This window comes from Lampris incognitus, chromosome 6 (genome assembly GCF_029633865.1).
Source record: "Lampris incognitus isolate fLamInc1 chromosome 6, fLamInc1.hap2, whole genome shotgun sequence".
Classification (NCBI taxonomy): domain Eukaryota; kingdom Metazoa; phylum Chordata; class Actinopteri; order Lampriformes; family Lampridae; genus Lampris; species Lampris incognitus.
This window is the reverse complement of record NC_079216.1, coordinates 51606239-51626315: the sequence shown is the minus strand read 5'-3', so window position 1 is coordinate 51626315 and position 20077 is coordinate 51606239. Positions and strand designations below refer to the sequence as shown.

The following is a 20077-nucleotide window of genomic DNA, read 5'->3' as shown; positions in this document are numbered from 1 at the left end:
AATGGTCATCCTAGAGCTAGCTTTGAATATCACAACAAGCTAATCAAGAGCAACGCCATCTGTCCAACAGCATGTTTTGGGTCACAGATATAATTTATGTGACCGTTTAAGGCTTAAACCTGTGGTCCTCAATCATGTGGCATGGAAGGGTGAGAGTACACAGGTTTTCATTGCAGCTGGACTCCACACCAGATGATTTCGCTGATTAGTTCTCATCTTTGGTTGAAGGTGTGCCAATCAGTGAATTTTTTCAATTATTTTTCATTTATGAAAAATGAATGAAAAAGTTGAATTGAAGCCGTAAATGGAAAAAAAAAACAAACAACAACAATAATAATAAGACTAAAACCTTTTTTGAGGACCAAGTCTTTTTTTGTAAGTGCCTATGTGATAAGCAGCAAAGGAATGCACTTGTCAGATTAATGACTTAGTGCTGCTTGTGGTGGAAATTTATCTGTGAACACTCTGAACTCAGAAATAATTGTACAAAGCAATTGATGGTTGATGAGAAAAGATATTTAGTATTGTACAATACAGAAACAAGACAAGACAATTACTATGGTAACATTCGGAGAAACACACAAGCAGACCTCATGGGCCTGTCCCTGTATTCTCCCATTGTACCATACGGAGAACACCTCCCTGCATTCTCACTGAACGAAAGAGTTGTCTTCCTTATATACCTTCCAAGACCAAGACTTTTCCATTGGTCAACTTCAACCATATATTTTCCTATACCTCACACTATGAGTTAGTTTAAACATCTGGTCATCGTAAGCTAAGGGAGCCATATATTGAATTACAAGGCCCTGTGAGTTAAGCAGCATATATGGGAGAGAAGTCAACACCCATCCCCCATTACAAACATTACTTCCCACTGGGGGAATTCACAAGACCCTTCTTTAAAGCACATTTGACCAACAGGCATAGAAAAACAAATACACAATGAATAAATGATCATTCCTTATGGTTCATGCCAGTTTCCTTCATACACTCCACTGTTCCTTTTGACATTTTTGAACTTTTGGAGCCAAAAGAAGTGTTTATCCATCAAGAGCTCCCAGAAATATATGATAAGTCTTTGCTAGTTGTATGGCCATTACTTGTATATCAATATTACCAGATGTATGTTTTGTGCAGTGTAGCATGAAACATCACTATTATAAACTGCTCACATTTCTCAAAATTCAGTCATAGAGTCCAAAAGAGAGGCATTACACTATGTTAAGAAAAATAGACTTCATATTAATTTATTCCTGATTCAGTTTGTTGTCACTTGGCCAGTGAACTCATCAATAATGCCTGTATCTATTGTAGTCTTCATTCGCTCTCCTGGTATCATATCATTCCCCTGTCTTTCTCTGTCAGAACCTATGGCATTTGACTTGCATGCCAAGCTAGCATCTTGCAGTGCTCTAACGGGAGGATGCCAGGAGCACCAGGCGTACCAGCACCTCCACTCAGCTTGATACCAGTCATAGCTCCCCCTGATCAGCTTCTATTGAACGTGAGGCTCCCTTCCCTGCTGGTGCAACGGAATATGAAACCTGCCCCAGAGACAGCATAAATTTATAGCCCTATGTGAAAGTCTTCCATGTAATTCATCAACAGAAGTTTCTGTTGTCTAACAGAGTTAGCACAATTAACAAACTATATTGGTGTTATAGAGTTCAATTCCCAACTACTGTTCCGAATATTTTTTGGGAAATTGGCAGTTGTGAATACAAGTCATGTAAAGTTAGCAAGATATGTGAATTCCTTTAAGTCTGAGATGTCAGTCACACTGATATGTCCAATTATAGATGTAATATTGTAGTCATAGGATATGTTGGTTGGCTGCTTACCAATCTTTGAGAGTAGTAGTCATTCAGACTGTCCAACGCTGTACAACTAAATCTAACAACATGTTTAAACTGTCATCAGCAATCAACCTTTCACAAAAACTGGTTTATATGCTAGGCAATGCAACACTTGCCAGTATCCTTGCTTTTTTGGGTTTTAATGTAGGCTACGATGGTGAAAGAGATAATATACTTTCTGAACAAAATTCTCTTCTCCAAGAAATTTGGATGAAATGGTAAAATCACAATGTACCATAATATAATTAATATAATACTAGTGGAATCTGCTATAACTATTGTCGTGTTGAGGGCTGCATTTTGGTAAAACTGGGAGCAAGTGAAAACACAAGTACAGTTGCACATGGGCATGTCCAATAAAATGTGGTAAGTTGGTTACCAGAGATGCAATTGTAGCCCTGACAGTGTGTGGCACAGTTGAAAAAGAGGTTGGATTAGGATGAATACATTATAACCAGGTGGAGTTGGGGCGACCTTCAGTGTCGCGTGGAGGTCGGGGACAGTACCTGTGAAGTGGTAGACTGGGGTGGTGGTTTCCATATTTAAGAAAGGGGACCGGAAGGTGTGTTCCAATTATCGGGGCATCACATTGCTCAGCCTCCCTGGGAAAATCTACTCTAGGGTGCTGGAAAGGAGGCTCCGACCAATTGTTGAACCTCGGATCCAGGAGGAAAAATGCGGATTCCGTCCTGGCCGTGGAACAATGGACCAACTCTTTACCCTTGCAGAAGTGCTGGCATAGGAGTTTGACCAGCCAGTCTATATGTGTTTTGTGGACTTGGAGAAGGCTTACGACCATGTACCCCGGGGCACTCTGTGGGGGGTACTGCAGTATGGGGTACCGGGGCAGTTGCTACAAGTCATCTGGTCCTTGTATAACCAAAATGAGAGCTGTGTCCGCATTCTCAGCACAAAGTCAAACACGTTTTCGGTGGGTGTCGGACTTCGCCAAGGTTAGTCTTTGTTGCCGATTCTATTTGTGCTATTCATGGACAGGATCTCAAGGCGCAGCCAAGGTGAGGAGAGTGTCCGTTTTGGCAACCTCAGAACTGCATCCCTGCGCTTCACAGATGATGTGGTTTTGTTGGCTTCATCAGAACGCGACCTCCAGCATGCACTGGGGCAGTTTGCAGCTGAGTGTGAAATGGCCGGGATGAGAGTCAGCACCTCCTAGTCTGAAGCCATGGTTCTCTACCAGAAAATTATGGATTGCTCCCTCCGGGTTGGGGATGAATTGTTGCCACAAGTGAAGGAGTTCATGTATCTTGTGGTCTTGTTCACAAGTGAGGGTAGGATGGAGTGGGAGATTGACAGGTGGATTGGTGCGGCATCAGCAGTAATGCAGACATTGTACTGGACCATTGTGGTGAAGAGGGAGCTGAGCCAGAAGGTAAAGCTCTCAATTTACCAGTCAATCTTTGTTCCAACCCTCACCTATGGTCATGAGCTTTGGGTAGTGACCGAAAGGGCGAGATCATGGATACAAGTGGCTTAAATGAGTTTCCTATGTAGGGTGTCTGGGCTCAGCCTTAGAGATAGGGTGAGGAGCTTGGAGAGCTGGAGGGAGCTTGGAGTAGAGCTGCTGCTCCTTCGCATTGAAAGGAGCCAGTTGAGGTGGTTCAAGCATCTAATTAGGATGCCTCCTGGGTGCCTTCCTTTGGCAGTTATCTGGGCATGTCCAACTGGGAGGAGACCCCGGGGTAGACCCAGAACTTGCTGGAGGAACTACATGTCCAATCTGGGCTGGGAACGCCTTGGGATCCCCCAGGAGGAGCTGGCGGGCGTAGCTGGGGAGAGGGACGTCTGGAGTGTCCTACTTAGCTTGATGCCACCGCGACCCGACCCCAGAGAAGAGGCTGATGATGAGATGGGGTGGGCTCGGACTTGGCCAATTGCATTCTCCTTCTCCTCTCATTAATTTAAATGCTCCATGGCACAATGTATTGTCATTTTCTGTGATGAAATAAAATTACAGAATGGGCAAATTTGGAAAAAAATAATCACAGAATCCTCCCAAAGAGCTGTGGAGGGACCATATCTTACACAAACTGCATGTGTAGTGACAACAGCTCCATTAAGCCTCTTCAAAAATTATCTCGTTCAGAGTCATTCCTCTCAGAAACAAAGTTGGAATTATAAGTATGAATTTTAAATGTAATTTAGAATTGTAAATTATAAATTCATGAAAAAAAAAGGTTGACAAAGAGCAGTGGGATAGACGAAGTAAAGAAAAATTAAGTGAGAAAACTCCACTCTATAGCCTCTAATAGCTTCTGGTCCCCCCATTCAGAAGAACTAATTGACACTGACCTGTCCTGGTGTGAGGAAAACTTTGGAAGGAAACATTTATCAATTTGATATGAATCCAGGCTATTTTTGCACACAATTATTTTAGTATTGATTTTTTAAGAATCACGTTGATGATTTATTCAAGGAGTTTTTACTTAATCATATTAACTGCATGAATGACCACATTTTCAGAGCACTTTTGTTATCCTATACACAAAGTGTTTCATATTGAAATAAATACATGTATGGGTTGCCCCTTTCGGGACTGAAACCCTCAACCCTTGGCTGTATTAGTGCCATACTCAAGGCATCTGCTGTTGTAACAGGAACTCTACCCATTGAATCACACAGGACCGCTAGTGTTGCAGCAAAAAAGAAACACAAAAAGGAGAGCGTATGAAAAGGTACAAAGGTCATGTGCTACAGCAGAACACACATAAGTACTTGGTAACTCACTGCAGGCTTGTAGAAGTCTCGCAGAACAGTGTCGTTTTCACACAACACCAGACCTTCCTTGGTAAGGAATAAAGCAGAAAACAGGGTCATTGCAAAAGTGCAGTTGAGTTTACTTTTAGGGTATTGCGCAATAATTATATTGAGCTGGCTGACGATGATCAGTGTGTATGCTGCTTAAAACACTGCAGGTAGTATGCCGGGAGGTAATATGTGTGTCTTGTCTGGGAGTGCTTCTTGCGTTCTCTATGCATTTGTTTGTGCCCATGAGATGCAAACTAATGTTTAACATTGCGAAAACTTTACTTGCTCTGTTTTGCATACAACCAGGGCGGACCACTCTATGTGTGTGTGTGTGTGTGTGTGTGTGTGTGTGTGAATGAGATATTGGATAACATCATAACCATTACCAAAAACTAGATGCTTCTGACTCTCTTGCCAAAAAAAAAGAAAAAACCCAAAAAGCAGTACTATTCAGTAATTTTCCCCCCCCCCCGCAAATAACAGTAGCTGCGGTTACATGCACACTTTTATGTATTCTGATGGACTGGCGGCCTGTCCAGGGTGTCTCCCCACCTGCCGCCCAATGACTGCTGGGATAGGCTCCAGCATCCCCGTGACCTTGAGTAGGGTAAGCAGTTTGGATAATGGCTGGATGGATAATTTCAACTGAAGATTTCAGGTTAACTGTTTACACGTGGTGTGGTCTAATACGGTCTGGTGTTTACATGCACCGACACAATCGTTGGAACAGCTGTGTGACATGCACAAAAGTGATGAATACATCATGTATTCTTTGGCAAATGTTTGATCAGCTTTGTTTAAGATGGATCTATCGTCTGTTCAGCACAGTAGTAGCTGTTATTTTATTGCTCTTAATCAAGCAACAGCATGCTGACTCGTACTGGAAGCAACTCGTTTCGAGCCTTTCGACCATTGAGGTGTTCAACAGTCCTTAAATCTTTTAAGGTCTTCACCAAAAAACTTGTATCAACCACAGACCAGCTTTGTTTTGCTACCTACCGCCATGTTTCTGTCCGTCCCGGAAACTCGTTCACATCACCTAATGTTACCCCCATGTGGGGCAAACATGCAGAAAGAATATATGTATTCCAACCAGAGAGAAATGATCGGATTAAGCATTTGCATGGTTATTAGGTGCTAATATTTTTCTATTGAATAGATTATCAAAGGTTTTACACCACCTCTCAATCGGATTGAAAATTCTTTCCGATCCGGCCAGATTGGACCAGTCTTTTCTGATTGAGGTGATTACATGAGGCATTTTTATTCTGATTGGGCTATTAGTGGAATATTAGGGTTCAAGTAAATGCAGCTACTGTCGATAATTCTATAAGTTAGTGACTTCTAGTTCATGATGATATTTAAAATGCAAAATCATTACTATAAGTAATTTTTAAAACCACAAAGCACTGTCAAGCTAGTGATCTGTTTCTGTGCCTTTTTTTAATGAGAATTCTGCAACATCACAATGGCAGCAAGACTGTTAATTTGAGCTATGTTACAACACATCAGAATTACAAAATCCTTTCAATGAATCTGGAGTAAACGGTTTAATAAGCACATGTTTTCATCTTTATTAGATAGTGGGTTTGGAAAATTAGCAAGAAAAAACTGAAGAGGAGAGGGAAAGGGTGGGATTTCATAAAAGGTCAGAGGCTGAATTCCAGTTCACGATGTCCAGAATTTATAGTGGGCACCTTAAGAGACCATGCCATCATGACTTACCCTTAACCCTGTGGTGAACTCTGGCTTTGGAATAAATCTGACATGAATTACATGGTGAAAATGTAGCAAGTTTGCCATTTCACTCCTTTGACAAACAGCACAACACCCTGTGACCCTGATGACCCTCGCAGTCAAAACCTCTTGTCACCTCCTATAACCCAGAGATATGACACCTTGGTTTACTTGCTGCTAGTAACTTTACACTGGACAGTGTGACATTTTTGAATTAAGCACACACACAAACAGCCAACAACTGATGCCCAAGTTACCTCTCCAGACAGACACCGGGTCTTCCACTGTGAATGCCTGGTAAGCGCATGCTAACTGTGAAATGATTATTTGTGGAGTGTTTGGATTCTGGGTTTAATTAAGACTGAGGCAAAAGCGCCAAAGTAATAACCATTTGAGCAGAACAAACAAGTTCTCTTTGTGAGCTTTATTGCCTTTTGTCTGTAGTGTTAGTGTTGAGCAGTTTCCCTCCACTTTCAATGAAACCATTATTTCTGTCAGGCTTGTTTGTTTTAATCAGTTTAGAAAGTAATGTAAAATACAAGTCGGCTGAGAGGAGTCATGATCTCAAGCTGAAAAACGAATTCCAGACATAGTCAAGCAGTGAACTAGCAGAGTAAATATCACATTTATTTATTTTATAGATGCCATATGTATATATCAAATTAAAATCAAATCAATTTTATTTGTGTAGCCCAATATCACAAATTACAAATTTGCCCAGTGGGCTTAACAGCAACACAACATCCTGTCCTTAGACCCTTTCATCGGATAAGGAACAACTCCCTAAACAAACCCTTTAACAGGGAGAAAAAAATAGGAAGAAACCTCAGGGAGAGCAACAGAGGAGGGATCTATCTCCCAAGATGGACAGCGTGCAATAGATGTTGTATTTACGCAATTTACATAATACAACATTGAAAGAGGATAACAGAATTATAATGGACTTATAAAATTTATGAAGATTATGATGCACAGGATGCCAAAAATAAAGTTTTCACTGTTACTGTGAAAGCCGCAGTGTATTTCTTCAAGAAAGTATACTGTACAATATCAAATTAGCCTCGCAAATTTGATAAGTTGAGGTAATTGATTTCTGGGCAGTGCAAATGTCTTGTTAATTTATCAATTTAGTTCGATTAACTGGCTTCAGATTTTACACACTTGCAGATGTGGTCCTTTCTGACAGCAACATGGGGAAAAAAAACAACTTCTAGTTGTGTGTTGTCCTTCAAAGCCATTTCCTCTGCCACCAATGGCACAAGATCATGCCAAACTCTTACCGAGGACGAGTGAAAGTATCTCCTCTGGTAGGAGGCTTCATGGTCGAGTTTTTCCCCTGAGAATTTCAAAGTGATTAATATCTAGCCTACCTGTTGTACAAATAGAAAATATAACAATAGTTTGGAGGCAATATTATTTGTTTTCTTACCATCTACTCCTTAGTAACTTTGCTGCCATCCCCCCAACTACACCCTTATGGCCTAAAGAAAGAGAACTACAGCAGATCACAGTGATTGACAGCTCTTCTCTTACTGAAACAACAGTTGATGTTGTTGCCAGAAATTTGCATGAAAAATACTCTTAACCTTAAGGAAATATTATTCACAAGTCTAGTGTAGCCCCTTAGAAAGCTTTTCTATGGTACCTGGCTTAACAATACAGACTTTTCGGTTATATACACCAAAGAGAAGAGGAAGCTAAGCCGTGTGTGAAGGTCAGTCTGTCTTGACTGAGAAGACATTCATAGGAAGAAACATTTTCTTTAAAAGCAGACTCTGGAAAGGTGTTCAACAGGGGCTGCCAGGCAAATAAGCCCCACTTGGTTATTGCACTTTCCTTACATTTTGTGTGTGTGTGTGTGTGTGTGTGTGTGTGTGAGTTTGTGAGCCGAGTGGGAATAGGGGAAGTGTTGTGAGAGTGTAGGAGGACACTTTTCACAATTGCAAACAGGGGAAAGCATCTTCATCTGGAAAGCATTCATGCTCATGACTATTGTGTAACTATTGGATACGCTTAACTGAAATGGATTTACGTTAAAACCAAGAGATGATTCACAAGCGATGATGCGTTTGCAGCATTTTTACTGTGCAGGTCAGCGACAAATCACAATCTTGGTTAATTATGACAATCTCTAGCTCTGGAAATCGTCATGGCTGGCATTGGGGGCCGCTCATTTTGGCTCCTTGCCCACTGACGGCGGCCCCACCCTCACATATAAACTTATTTGTGATTGATGTCATTTTTGACCTGTCACAGCGTCGCATCACTTGACTCAAAATTTGAACTAAGTTGAAAGGTGGAATTAGCTAACAGTGAAGGAACGGAAGAAGGCTGGACCACCACGTCCATCGATACGATCACAATTGGACTGACAAAATGGATATCAGAAATGAGTTTTAAAAAAAAGCCCATCTCAACCAGCACATCAGCATCCTCGCTCTCCATGCCACCAGTGCTGCCACCAGCCTGTGAGGCCTCCACCTCTCTTGACGCTACAACATTGCCGGTGCCACAACCAGCATCATTGGCCTTCCATCGAAGTACAACATCACCAGCACGGCGGCACCACAACCAACAACACCGGCCTCCTGGAGCTCAGCTTCAACAGCAGCTGCTCACTCCCGCTGCTAACCGGATCAGACCAGAACAAGCACACCAGCAACGACCAGTAGCCCCGGATGACCTCAGTGATAATATGCCCAACCAGGTAAAACTGGACATGTTTCCAGCTCGAATGATTTCAGGGAAGCAACAGACTTTTGCAACTGCATGACACCACAACAGACCCTGGCTGGAATATTCAATTAAAGCTGACGCGTCCTTTTATTTTCCATGCTGCAAATTTCGTGTGTGTGTGGGGGCGGGGGGCCGCTGAGGCCTATTATTATTATTATTAGTATTATTTACAATAGTAATGATAAAATACAATTTTAAATTTTCATTAACAAAAACATTAAAGTGCAGTGAGCATGCAGTGGTGCTGTTGTTGTTATTTTGCCATTGCCATGGTGATTTTTTGTGCCCCCTCATGAAAATCAAATGCGCGTCCTATTGATTTGCTCTAGCGCCGAGTCTGGAAATCGCTGATTTCAAAGTGTAAGGGGAGGTGCACTGAGATGGGGCAGCGGTGAAGGCGAGCCACCCAGATGTGCTTTTGCAATGATCATAAAATACGTTAGAGGCTGCTGTTTCACGTCATTACAGATCCTACCTTTAAATTGTAAAAAATAGAGGGCATCCGGGTAGGTAGTGTAGCGGTCTGTTCTGTTGCCTACCAACACGGGGATGGCCGGTTCAAATCCCCTTGTTACCTCCGGCTTGGTCGGGCATCCCTACAGACACAATTGGCCGTGTCTGCGGTTGGAAGCTGGATGTGGGTATGTGACCTGGTCACTGCACTAGCGCCTCCTCTGGTCAGTCGGGGTGTCTGTTCGGGGGGGGGGACTGGGGAGAATAGTGTGATCCTCCCACGCACTACGTCCACCTGGTGAAATGCCTCACTGTCAGGTGAAAAGAAGCAGCTGGCGACTCCACATGTATCGGAGGAGGCATGTGGTAGTCTGCAGCCCTCCCCGGATCGGCAGAGGGGATGGGGCGGCGACCTGGACGGTTCGGAAAAGAGGGTAATTGGCCATGTACGATTGGGGAGAAAAAGGGGGGAACCCCCCCCCCAAAAAAAAGTAAAAAATATTCATTTATTGTTGTCTTTTAAGACCTTGCTATAACTAAAAAAAATAGAGTCAAAATTGTGCCACTGTCTGTTTACAGCAACTAGTTGGTCTTTTCAAGCATTAAAATTACATTTTACCACTCACACCACATCTTGTTTGAAGCACTCTCTTTCATAGTAATGGTGCCATTTTGACCATTTTTATGCCTCAAAGCTGCACGACATCTACAAAATTACCGTTGCTGTGGGGATAAGATTATTGTCTAGCTCTGTCTGGGGGTACATTGTTAGTGAACTAAAAAGTTAACCTCTTTGTCTGCATTTTGATATATGTATGTACGCTTCACATGCAGTGCTTTTGACACGGTTCGAGGTGGGACTCAGACACAGACACAAACAAGGCTGAGTCATGTAGTGTAGCAGTTCAAAAACTGAAAAGGCATTTACTTGACAATATCAGCGAGAATAAAAAATAAAACAGAAAAACTAAACCAGCATGGCAATTGTTGCACGGATTAAAACTTAAGACTAGGCAAGGTAAATAAATAGCTGTGAGCGGGGCTAGACACGGCAAGAGCGACTTGACAACCTGGCAAGGAGGCAATACAAGTGCAGGCTTGAATATGGTGCAGTGATTAATCCTGATGGGGAACATGTGAGAGAGAATGAGAGGTGCAGAACGAGGATAAGCCAGAGAAGGGAGGCACAGAAGGCACAGAATGTGTATCTTTCTTGCAAAATGGAACAAAAGGGAAGTTTATGAGGTTGTTAAAATGTATTTGTGATTTATTTGTTGGCTCAAAAATACACACACTGCACGCTGAGGTTTTTGTACTGCACTACTCTTATTATCACCAGTTGTTTTTCACACATAGCAAAGGAAACACCAACTGATTCTTCTGATGGTTTCCACCCAGAAAAGCTTTTATTTCATGTGTGTGTTTGTGTGTGTGTGTGTGTGTGTGTGTGTGTGTGTGTGTGTGTGTGTGTGTGTGTGTGAGAGAGAGAAAGAGAGCGATAGAGAGACAGACAGACAGACAGATCGACAAAGTAACTAAACCAACCTCCCTTTCTTTTCTAGGGCAGCAATCGATGCCTTAACTGCTCTGCTCTCCACAAGTAAGTGTTTCGTGACTTTCATTTAGCTGAGTTTTTTTTGTGTCATGATTTAGATTGAATACATAATTGTACAACATTCAGTCGCTCCCCCCCAGGGAACCGTTTTGGAAACAACAAGGCACTGGTTTAATATGCTACATTGTTAGACAGATGTCAGGCCCACAAAAAACACACCACAAATTGAAAACATTGTCCAAAAACCCATTCTTTGTGCTATATTATGAATGATTTACAGGCTCAAAAAAAATCTAAGAAACCAGCTTCATTATTTATGTTATTCAGTGTAACATGATGTCTCTGTGTCTTCATAGATCTAACTTTGCACTACCAACAACCAAAACTGACTATTTCCACCCATGTTGTTGATCCTGCATAGAAATAACATGTTGCATGGTTATTGTAGTATTAACATTATCATATGGGATTTACTGCTCATGATGTGCATGACTAGTAAAATATGAGTTCTGGCATATCAATTATTTGTGCCTCTGCATGCCCTGCACAGAACTGTACATATGGTGTCCTCCTGACCTTAGCATCAAGAGCTACGATGCATTTTTTACTGTGCTAGCCACACGTGCATGTAGATAGGTGCAGTGCATATCAGTTTTTATCATGCTCTATCATGTTTGTTCGGTCAGTAAAGAGGCTGTTTCTGTGTTTGTCCGCTAAGGTAATTGCAATACATTTGATTTATGGGACTACATGTATTATTCTCTCAGTGCCCTCTACTTTTCTTCTTGTTTATAACTTAATCCTCCACTGCTGTGGCAACTTAATTTCCCAGTGGAGATATTTAGATTTTCATCTGACTGGATTTATTCTGAAATCAGTTCAATTGTTATAAACAACAATACATTCATTAATGCAAACATTGTTGTAGAGAGGTAGGTAGAATTAGATGCCAGTATTAAGGAATTGAATTTCTCTCTTGCCAAGTAGATAGTAACAAAATGACATTTGACCCACAGGTGTCAGTATTTACATAATAAAAGAGAAATCACAACTGGCAACTGCTTAAGGATATTTTTTTCTTTTAAATGGCTATATTATTGCTCTATCAGCCAATAGCAAACAATGTGTGACCCTTCGTCACTACCCTCGCCCCACTCTGGCGATGTGAAATATGGCTGAATTTCGCAGCACCACATCTGGTTGAGAGGAGACTGCAGGACTTTGAGCTATATGCTTTTGTAGAGAACTTCTTGACATTTGTGATCAGGCTTCAACTGTTTAGACAAGAATGTACCGGGATTGGTCCCCATCCTCTCGTTTTTAACACACATAACCACTCCACTGTCTTAACACCAGGTCAGTCCAATTATAGTTTCTTCCTCTCCATCATTTCCTTCATAGTTAATAACCGACCTATGCAACGTGCACAGAAGTACTGACAATCTGATATTGGTTCAGATGCAGGGACTAGTTAGTTATTCATAATGGCATTATATATTTAAACGCTTTCCCGCTGATTTTAATAAATCACCTTACTGGAGTGCCCAAGCTTTTTAATCAGCGCCGACATTATATTTTAGTTTATAGACTCCCCAAAAATTAACTTACTCTTTTATTGAAAAATTATGTAAACTGCCATATATATATATAAAATGCCTCCTTGTGTCAGAGTGCTTATTCCTGGTATATTTACCATCCAATCTGTTAAAGAGCCCACTCACTGCTAAGGTCACATCTTTGATCTAGTCCTTCCCACAGGTTTTACGCACTTTGGAGGCCTCTTGAAACTATTGATTTCTGCACATGCAATCACAGCGCTGTTGTTTCTAATGCTCTGTTATCACCTCCCCATCCTTAAGCCATGTGTACTACCTCCCCTATCCTCTGCCTGTGGACTTTGTGATGCCTTCAGTGATGCATCTTTCCTCAGATCTACAAAGCTATTTCATATACTGACAGAGGAGCTGACTTGAGGCCAGCACACACTGGTGCAGAAGCGGAGCGGTGAATCAAATGACTCGAGTCAAGTGCTCTCTCTAGCACACACCGGCAGCGCCAGCTGGTGCCTGTCAAACATGAAAGCTGTTGTGTTTAGCACTGCTCTGTAAAGCCAGAAAACACATTTTTTCAATAGAAAATATGAGTCTCTATGAGCGTCGACACCTGGAAATTGAAGTATCCTCAGAATTTGCAGCTCATCAAGTAGATGTGCGTCCACTCAAGGCTAGACACCACCGGTGTGTGGGTTTCATATTTGCAATGAGTAGGAGCACTCCTCCTGACACACATCATCTGGCGCCGGAGTGTACTTCCGTGCCGGCCTTAACAATCTGAACAGTGATTGCAAAATCATCCTTGACTCGATTGTTCGATTCAAAGTCAGGAAAATAAGACTTTATGGCACACTCTGGCTCAGTGATCAAACCAGAGCCATTCGCAGAAATTGTAAACCGAGAGAACGTAAATGTCAAGTTCATTTACACATCCTTACAATCTTATGTAAGACAACTAGATCCACAAACTTATTTAGAAAAAAACAAACTAGCTAAACTCCATTGCCTTTATGGTGGAGTTGTGCAAGAGGGATAAAATCCCACAGATTAAGAGGGAACGACCATCATAGATTTAAAAAAAATGCATATGCAAATAACATGCAAATGGAGTTGACTACACAAGCATATGATCTGGCGTATTTTTTCAAACCGATCAAATATGAAGTAAAAAACGAAGGCCTAAAGTTGTTTAGGGTGGGCTGTAATGACATGATGGGAAAATTGATAACAAAAAATGATATTCTGACAGCTTCATAACCAGGTCAGTGTAAACTAAAGCGCCCATTGCTCACCAGGTTAAGGTAGGCGTTGGGCCATTCATTTCAGTACAGCATGAAAATCAACTTGCAGAGACTTGAGACTCGTCGGGATACGTAATCCATCACAGTGAACCTTTACTCAATTTATTCTTGTTAAAAGTTGGGTTATCATGGCAGGATGATGCGGTTGAAAGTCGCGGATTAATTTGAGAAGATTTCCAGGGCTTTTCAAGTGCATTATCCCCAAAACTATAAGGTAAATTTAACAAGTGTAGTCAATTTTATTTGTATAGCCCAATATCCCAAATTACAAATTTGCCTCAAGGGGCTTTACAGCAACACAACATCCTGTCCTTGGACTCTCGCATCGGATAAGGAACAACTCCCTCAAACAACCCCTTTAACAGGGAGAAAAAATAGGAAGAAACCTCAGGGAGAGCAACAGAGGAGGGATCTCTCTCCCAAGATGGACAGACGTGCAAAGGATGTTGTGTTTACACAATTTACAGAATACAACATTGAAAGAGGATAACAGAATTATAATGGAATTATAAAATATATGAAGAACATGATGAGGAGGATGCCAAGCGGTATCCAGACGCCACAGGAATAGTCCAGGACCCGAGCCACATGACCAGCATCCCCTTGTTTAAAAAAAAGACAACTAAATGTTCACTGTGATGGATAACACTACGGTATGCTTTGGAAAACAGTCGGGAGTAATGTAAAGTATGTAATTTGTAGTTAATTGTCTATAATGTACAAACACACCGGTATGGTATTTTTGCACGTTTTAACCCATTTCGCATTTTCTGTTGTACTGGCATTTTAATGTGGGTGGCAAACTTTCTGAAGATGATTATTGGTTGATGTTATTATGGACGGAAAACTTTTTGACCCATTTTAGACAGGAAAACAGCGATTTACATTCTCTCTGGATGTCGATTGCATGGAGGTAGTTTCTCCATACAGTGTCCATACATATGTCCATACTGCACACTGCCTGCTGAGAATAGCTGGGGGCTTTGGGCAAGTGAGAGGGGGGCCCTGTTGGGGGGGGTAACTTGATGACATTTCCAATTCTCAAAGCGTCATCATTCAGACCTGATTCTTTCAGCCCTTATTAGCAGCAAGAACACAGGCCTTTCACAGAAAATCGAGGAAAACAACATTATGCGGTTTATATTCAACATTTAACATGGATCCATGTGTTTTATAACAAAGTTGTCATCAACACTGATTGACGGTTGGAAAAAGTGCATTTAGGGTTTTATGCCCCATTAAGTGTTGGAGCATGATATCCATTGCTAACGATGCTCATTACACTCTCCACCGTTTAATATGCCGGGAAGAAGGAGGCTTTTAAAGTCCTCAGCGGCTGGAAAAAGACTCGTCATTACACATTCAGCGACTGACTTTTGCGGATTACAGCCAAAAACAAGCACAACTGCAGCCATAGAGGCACACACTTGCCGGCATGCTCAGACTTTTCCAGTTTACGGTTATAAAAATCAAACATGTTTGATGTTGTCATGACGGCTCCAGCTGACCGAAGGCGTGGTCAGGAGGTGAGCGGATTTAACCTCCGCACACTACCAGATAATGTCTCCCAACTGTCCACGGTGACCTGTCAGAACAGTGCGGACTCTTAGAAATCAGTCGCCGTGGGCAAATTGGGGAACCATTCGGGCTTTAAGTCACCCAGTGTGTTCCCAGCCATAGTTTAAATGCTAACATACCCGTGTTAAAGGTGCACAGACAGATTCACATTACACTTGACAGTTAAACCTTATAGTCCATCGAGTGTTATACAGTGGAAGGTGATGATGGCACAACATACTTTTATAACATTGTTTTTCTCAAAACACTGTTCGAATCTGAGTTAGAAACTGTTTATACATCCATTATTTATTTATTTATTTTTACAAATACAAGATAATTGATGTGGTAATGGTTTCATACAGACCTTTTATACATTTTTAGATATTCAGTTAACATTTGAAATCAAAAGTATATTTTCATTGAGAAGAAACGCTAAAGACATAGGAAGCATCAAGAATACAGATGTATGCAATATTTTCTTTTCTCTGTTCCTCTGATCGCTGCTACTCTTCTACTTTCTGTAAACAATTCATATTAATAGTGCGTAGTTTAGTGCGTTATTTCTAAGTCAGACTATCTCGAGAGAAAAGTTCAAGAGTTGGATTGAAGTAGCTCACCAATTCATAAGGAATAAGTTCTTGTGGTCATTAGCATCTCTCACTCTTTTTTTAAGGACTGGACAAGTTGAATAGATTTATCCTCCATTAAAACTGTTCTTCAAGTTGTTGTCTTTCAGTCTGGCTGAAAGTTTACAGGTCTCCATCATGTTAAAAATCTACCCTGTATCTCCGTCAGGGATTGTAGTTCTGTTCTGTATATTGTGGTTTTTACACAAATTTGTGAGGGGGTTTCTTTTTTTCTTATCAGCCGACAGAATTGGATGGACCAATCAAGCAAATCCCTATTCAAATCCTCAAATCCCCGGGATTGCTAAAGATTTGATAATTGGTTTTGGGATTCTCCACTCATCAAATCACGGCTCCTCCTCAGCCAGCTGTATTCTACCAGCTCTTCTCCACAGCATTCACAAGCTTTTCTCTGGTTTCTCTGCTTGTAAGATTTGGAGGCACGATGTCATGGTATTAAGGTATTATCTCAGAGTAACAGATAAACCGCTCATGGATTGCAGTTTGTCGGTCTGCTCTGAAGGGGTCAGTGTTGGATTGTGTGTCACACATCCACCTGTTCTGTGGCGTTGACGCACATAGCACCTGTTGGATGTCAGTGTGACCGTTTATTTGTGTTTGTGTCTGTTTTTTTTTTTTTATTTCTCTCTCACACAGACACACTTTCAGTCAGTGTCTCTGGAGACACACTGACTGAATAAAATGAATATTAACATGCTACTCTATCTCATTTATACAGTAGAGTTGGACGTAAACACGAACCCATACACACACACACACACACACACACACATGCTTGCACAATGATGAGCCAAAACATTATGACCACCTGTTTAATATGCTGTTGGTCCTCCGTGTGCTGCCAAAACAGTGTCGACCTGCAGAAGCATGGACTCTACAAGAGCCCTGAAGGTGTCCCGTGGTATATGGCACCAAATCATTAGCAGCAGATCCTTTAAGTCCTGTAAGTTGCGAGGTGGAGCCACTGTGGATTGGACTTGTCGGTCCAGCACATCCCACAGATGCATGATCAGACTGAGATCTGAAGAATTTGGAGGTCAAAGCAACACTTTTAACAATTCATCATGTTCCTCAAATGATTCCTGAACAATGTGTGCAGTGTGGCAGGGTGCATTATCCTGCTGAAAGCATCAGGGAATATCTGCTGTGAAGGGGTTTACCTGGTCTGCAACAATGTTTAGGTAGGTGATATGTGTCTAATTGACATACACATGAATAGCCGGACCCAGGTTGTCCCAACAGAACATTACCCAGAGCATTACACTCCCTCCACTGGCTTGTCGTCTTCCTACAGTGCATTCTGGTGCCGTCACTTCCCCAGGTAAATGACACACATGTACACAGCCATCCATGTGATCTAAAGGAAAACGAGACTCGTCGGACCAGGCCACCTTCATCCACTGCTCCAAGGTCCAGTTCTGACGCTCCCATGCCCATTGTAGGCACTTTTGATGGTGAATAGGGGTCAGTCATCATGGACGCTCTCACCGGTCTGCAGCTATGCAGCCCCCCCATACGGCAGACAGCAGGGTGTGATGCACTGTGTGTTGAGACACATTCCTCCCATAACCATCATTAAAATTTTCTGTGACTGTGCCACAGTAGACCTTCTCTTGGTTCTCACCAGACGGGATAGCTTTCATTGCCCTTGTGCATCGATGAGCCTTGGGCGTCGGTTTGTGGCTTGTCCCTCCTTGGACCACTGTCAGTTGGTACTCACCACTGCTGACTGGGAGCACCCCACAAGCCTTGCCATTACAGAGATGCTCTGACCCACTTGTCTGGCCATAACAATTTGGTCCTTGCCAAAGACACCCGGGTCTTTACTCCTGCCCTTTTCTCCTGCGTCCTGCACTTTGACTACGAGAACTGATTGTTTGCTTACCATCTAATCTACCCAGACCCTTGACATGTGCCCTTGTTTGGAGATGATCAATGTTATTCGGTTCACCTATGAGTGGCCATATAGTTTTGGCTCATTAGTGTAGATTATGTGTTGTGTTCTCTTTTGGCTAGATGCGTATTACTGCAAACTTCTACTTGCACATAAAAAATAAAAAAAATACATGCGCGCACACACACACACACACACACACACACACACACACACACACACAAAATTCTCCTTTCCTTCCCTCTCTTCTACCTTCTCCCTTGCCCCTTCACTTCTTTTTCCCTTCCAACTGTTTGTCCCATATTCCCATTCTTCTTTGCCCCTGCCTTTTTTGTTTCTCATTTTCTTGTCTTTTGCTCTTCCTTTTCTCTTTCTCCTTGTCTCACCTCTCTCGTTACTATTCTCTCGCTCTCTCCCTTCGCCAGCATCTTTAAACATGCTCTTTCCTTTCGTCTGGTGATGGTAATTTATTCTCTTTGATTCTCAGCTGTGCAGTAGCAGACAGACAGTGCTCTGTGTGTCTGAGTCTGTGAATACCATGAAAGCTTTTATTTACTGGGGATGCTTATAATCTTCATAAGTGATCATACTTACTGGAGTATCATGCTCAAAGGCAGCATTACGAAATGCTTTTATATATATATATATATATATATATATATATATATATATATATATATATATATCAAAAAGTTCGTTTTATCTGCCTAAAATGGGTGGTGGGGACTCACCACTGTGAAGGATTCAATTTTGCTTTTATCTGTATTCAATACTTAACCACATGACCAATTGCAATTTTCCGTTCATGGGTCTCCCTGTAAACGCATTTGCATCCACCAGTGACAATAATTCATTTCCAGACCGAACATGTTATGAAGCAATTATGGGCAATACATGGTGCTAGCATTTGAGGGAAAACAGGTCCATCCTCATTTGCTTTATACCAAATAGGATAGACAGCTTTTTACTTTTCCACTACTTTTAATGCATCTTATCGCTCTCACTTTTGCGTTTCTTAAGGCGTAATTTCAGCTCATTATGCGCCAATAAAGTGGAGGCTCAAATGAAGCAGGACACATTTTTGGCTGCCGATCCATAGTTGGAGAAAACTCACGAGGCAGTGAGAGCTCTGAGCTGTATGTTTTATGCAATATTGTACCGTGCTTCATGTTAGACTGCCAATTTGCACAGAACATCAAGGGGACTGTTTTCACTCATAAATGAGTGCATCAAAATAAGTGTGCGTTCGGTGTTTCACTTTGAACTGTTAATTCCATACTTGTAACCAACACAAAGGGAGCAGTTACAGAGTTACAGGAAAAACAAGTCATATGAGGATAACTGTTATTTCAAATACTTTCCTCTGTGTACCTACTTATACTTGGCAGTTTTCTTCTTCATATTATCTTAATTGTTTTGATGTTTTTATTTTGTTTTTGTTTTTTTTGTTTTTGTTTTGCACAGACCAGTCAAACACAACTTGACCTGATTTTAGGCAGCAAACCTTCTGGCATGCGGTATTTTTCTCAGATGACACTGCAGAGACTTAGGCAGGCTCTGAGCTCAGCATAGTCTTGCCACAGAAAATAAAGTTCCTTAACTAGTTACAGTAATGACAGCATTTATACTGATTAGAGTGTGCGTAGGTGTCAGACAACACAACAGCAACCATCACCATGTAATCCATCCATCCATCCATTTATTCATTCATCCATTTAGTGTTTTATGTATTCGCCTACAGTATATCCATTTGTTTGTTTGTTCAGACATTATTCATTTGCTCCCTCCTCTTATGTATATACAATAAAAATATATATATAAAAAAAAGTCCAGTTTTAAAGCTAAAATATGTTGTAGGTCCGGGTTGGTTGGACGTCCCTACAGACACAATTGGCTGTGTCTGCAGGTGGGAACCTGGATGTGGGTATGTGTCCTGGTTGCTGCACTAGCGCCTCCTCTGGTCGGTCGACGTGCCTGTTCGGGGGGGGGGACTGGGGGGAACAGCGTGATCCTCCC

The 20077-nt window shown here is 41.7% G+C and overlaps 1 protein-coding gene across 1 annotated transcript in view; it reads left to right on the top strand.

The window, feature by feature from the left end:
• The window catches only part of LOC130114340 (cytosolic carboxypeptidase 4), a 254308-nt gene that overhangs the window by 51919 nt on the left and 182312 nt on the right, over positions 1–20077 (top strand). The window contains exon 7 of the mRNA XM_056282197.1: positions 11114–11151. Within this exon, the coding sequence (XP_056138172.1) occupies positions 11114–11151 (38 nt within the window). The remainder of the gene's footprint in view (positions 1–11113; positions 11152–20077) is intronic.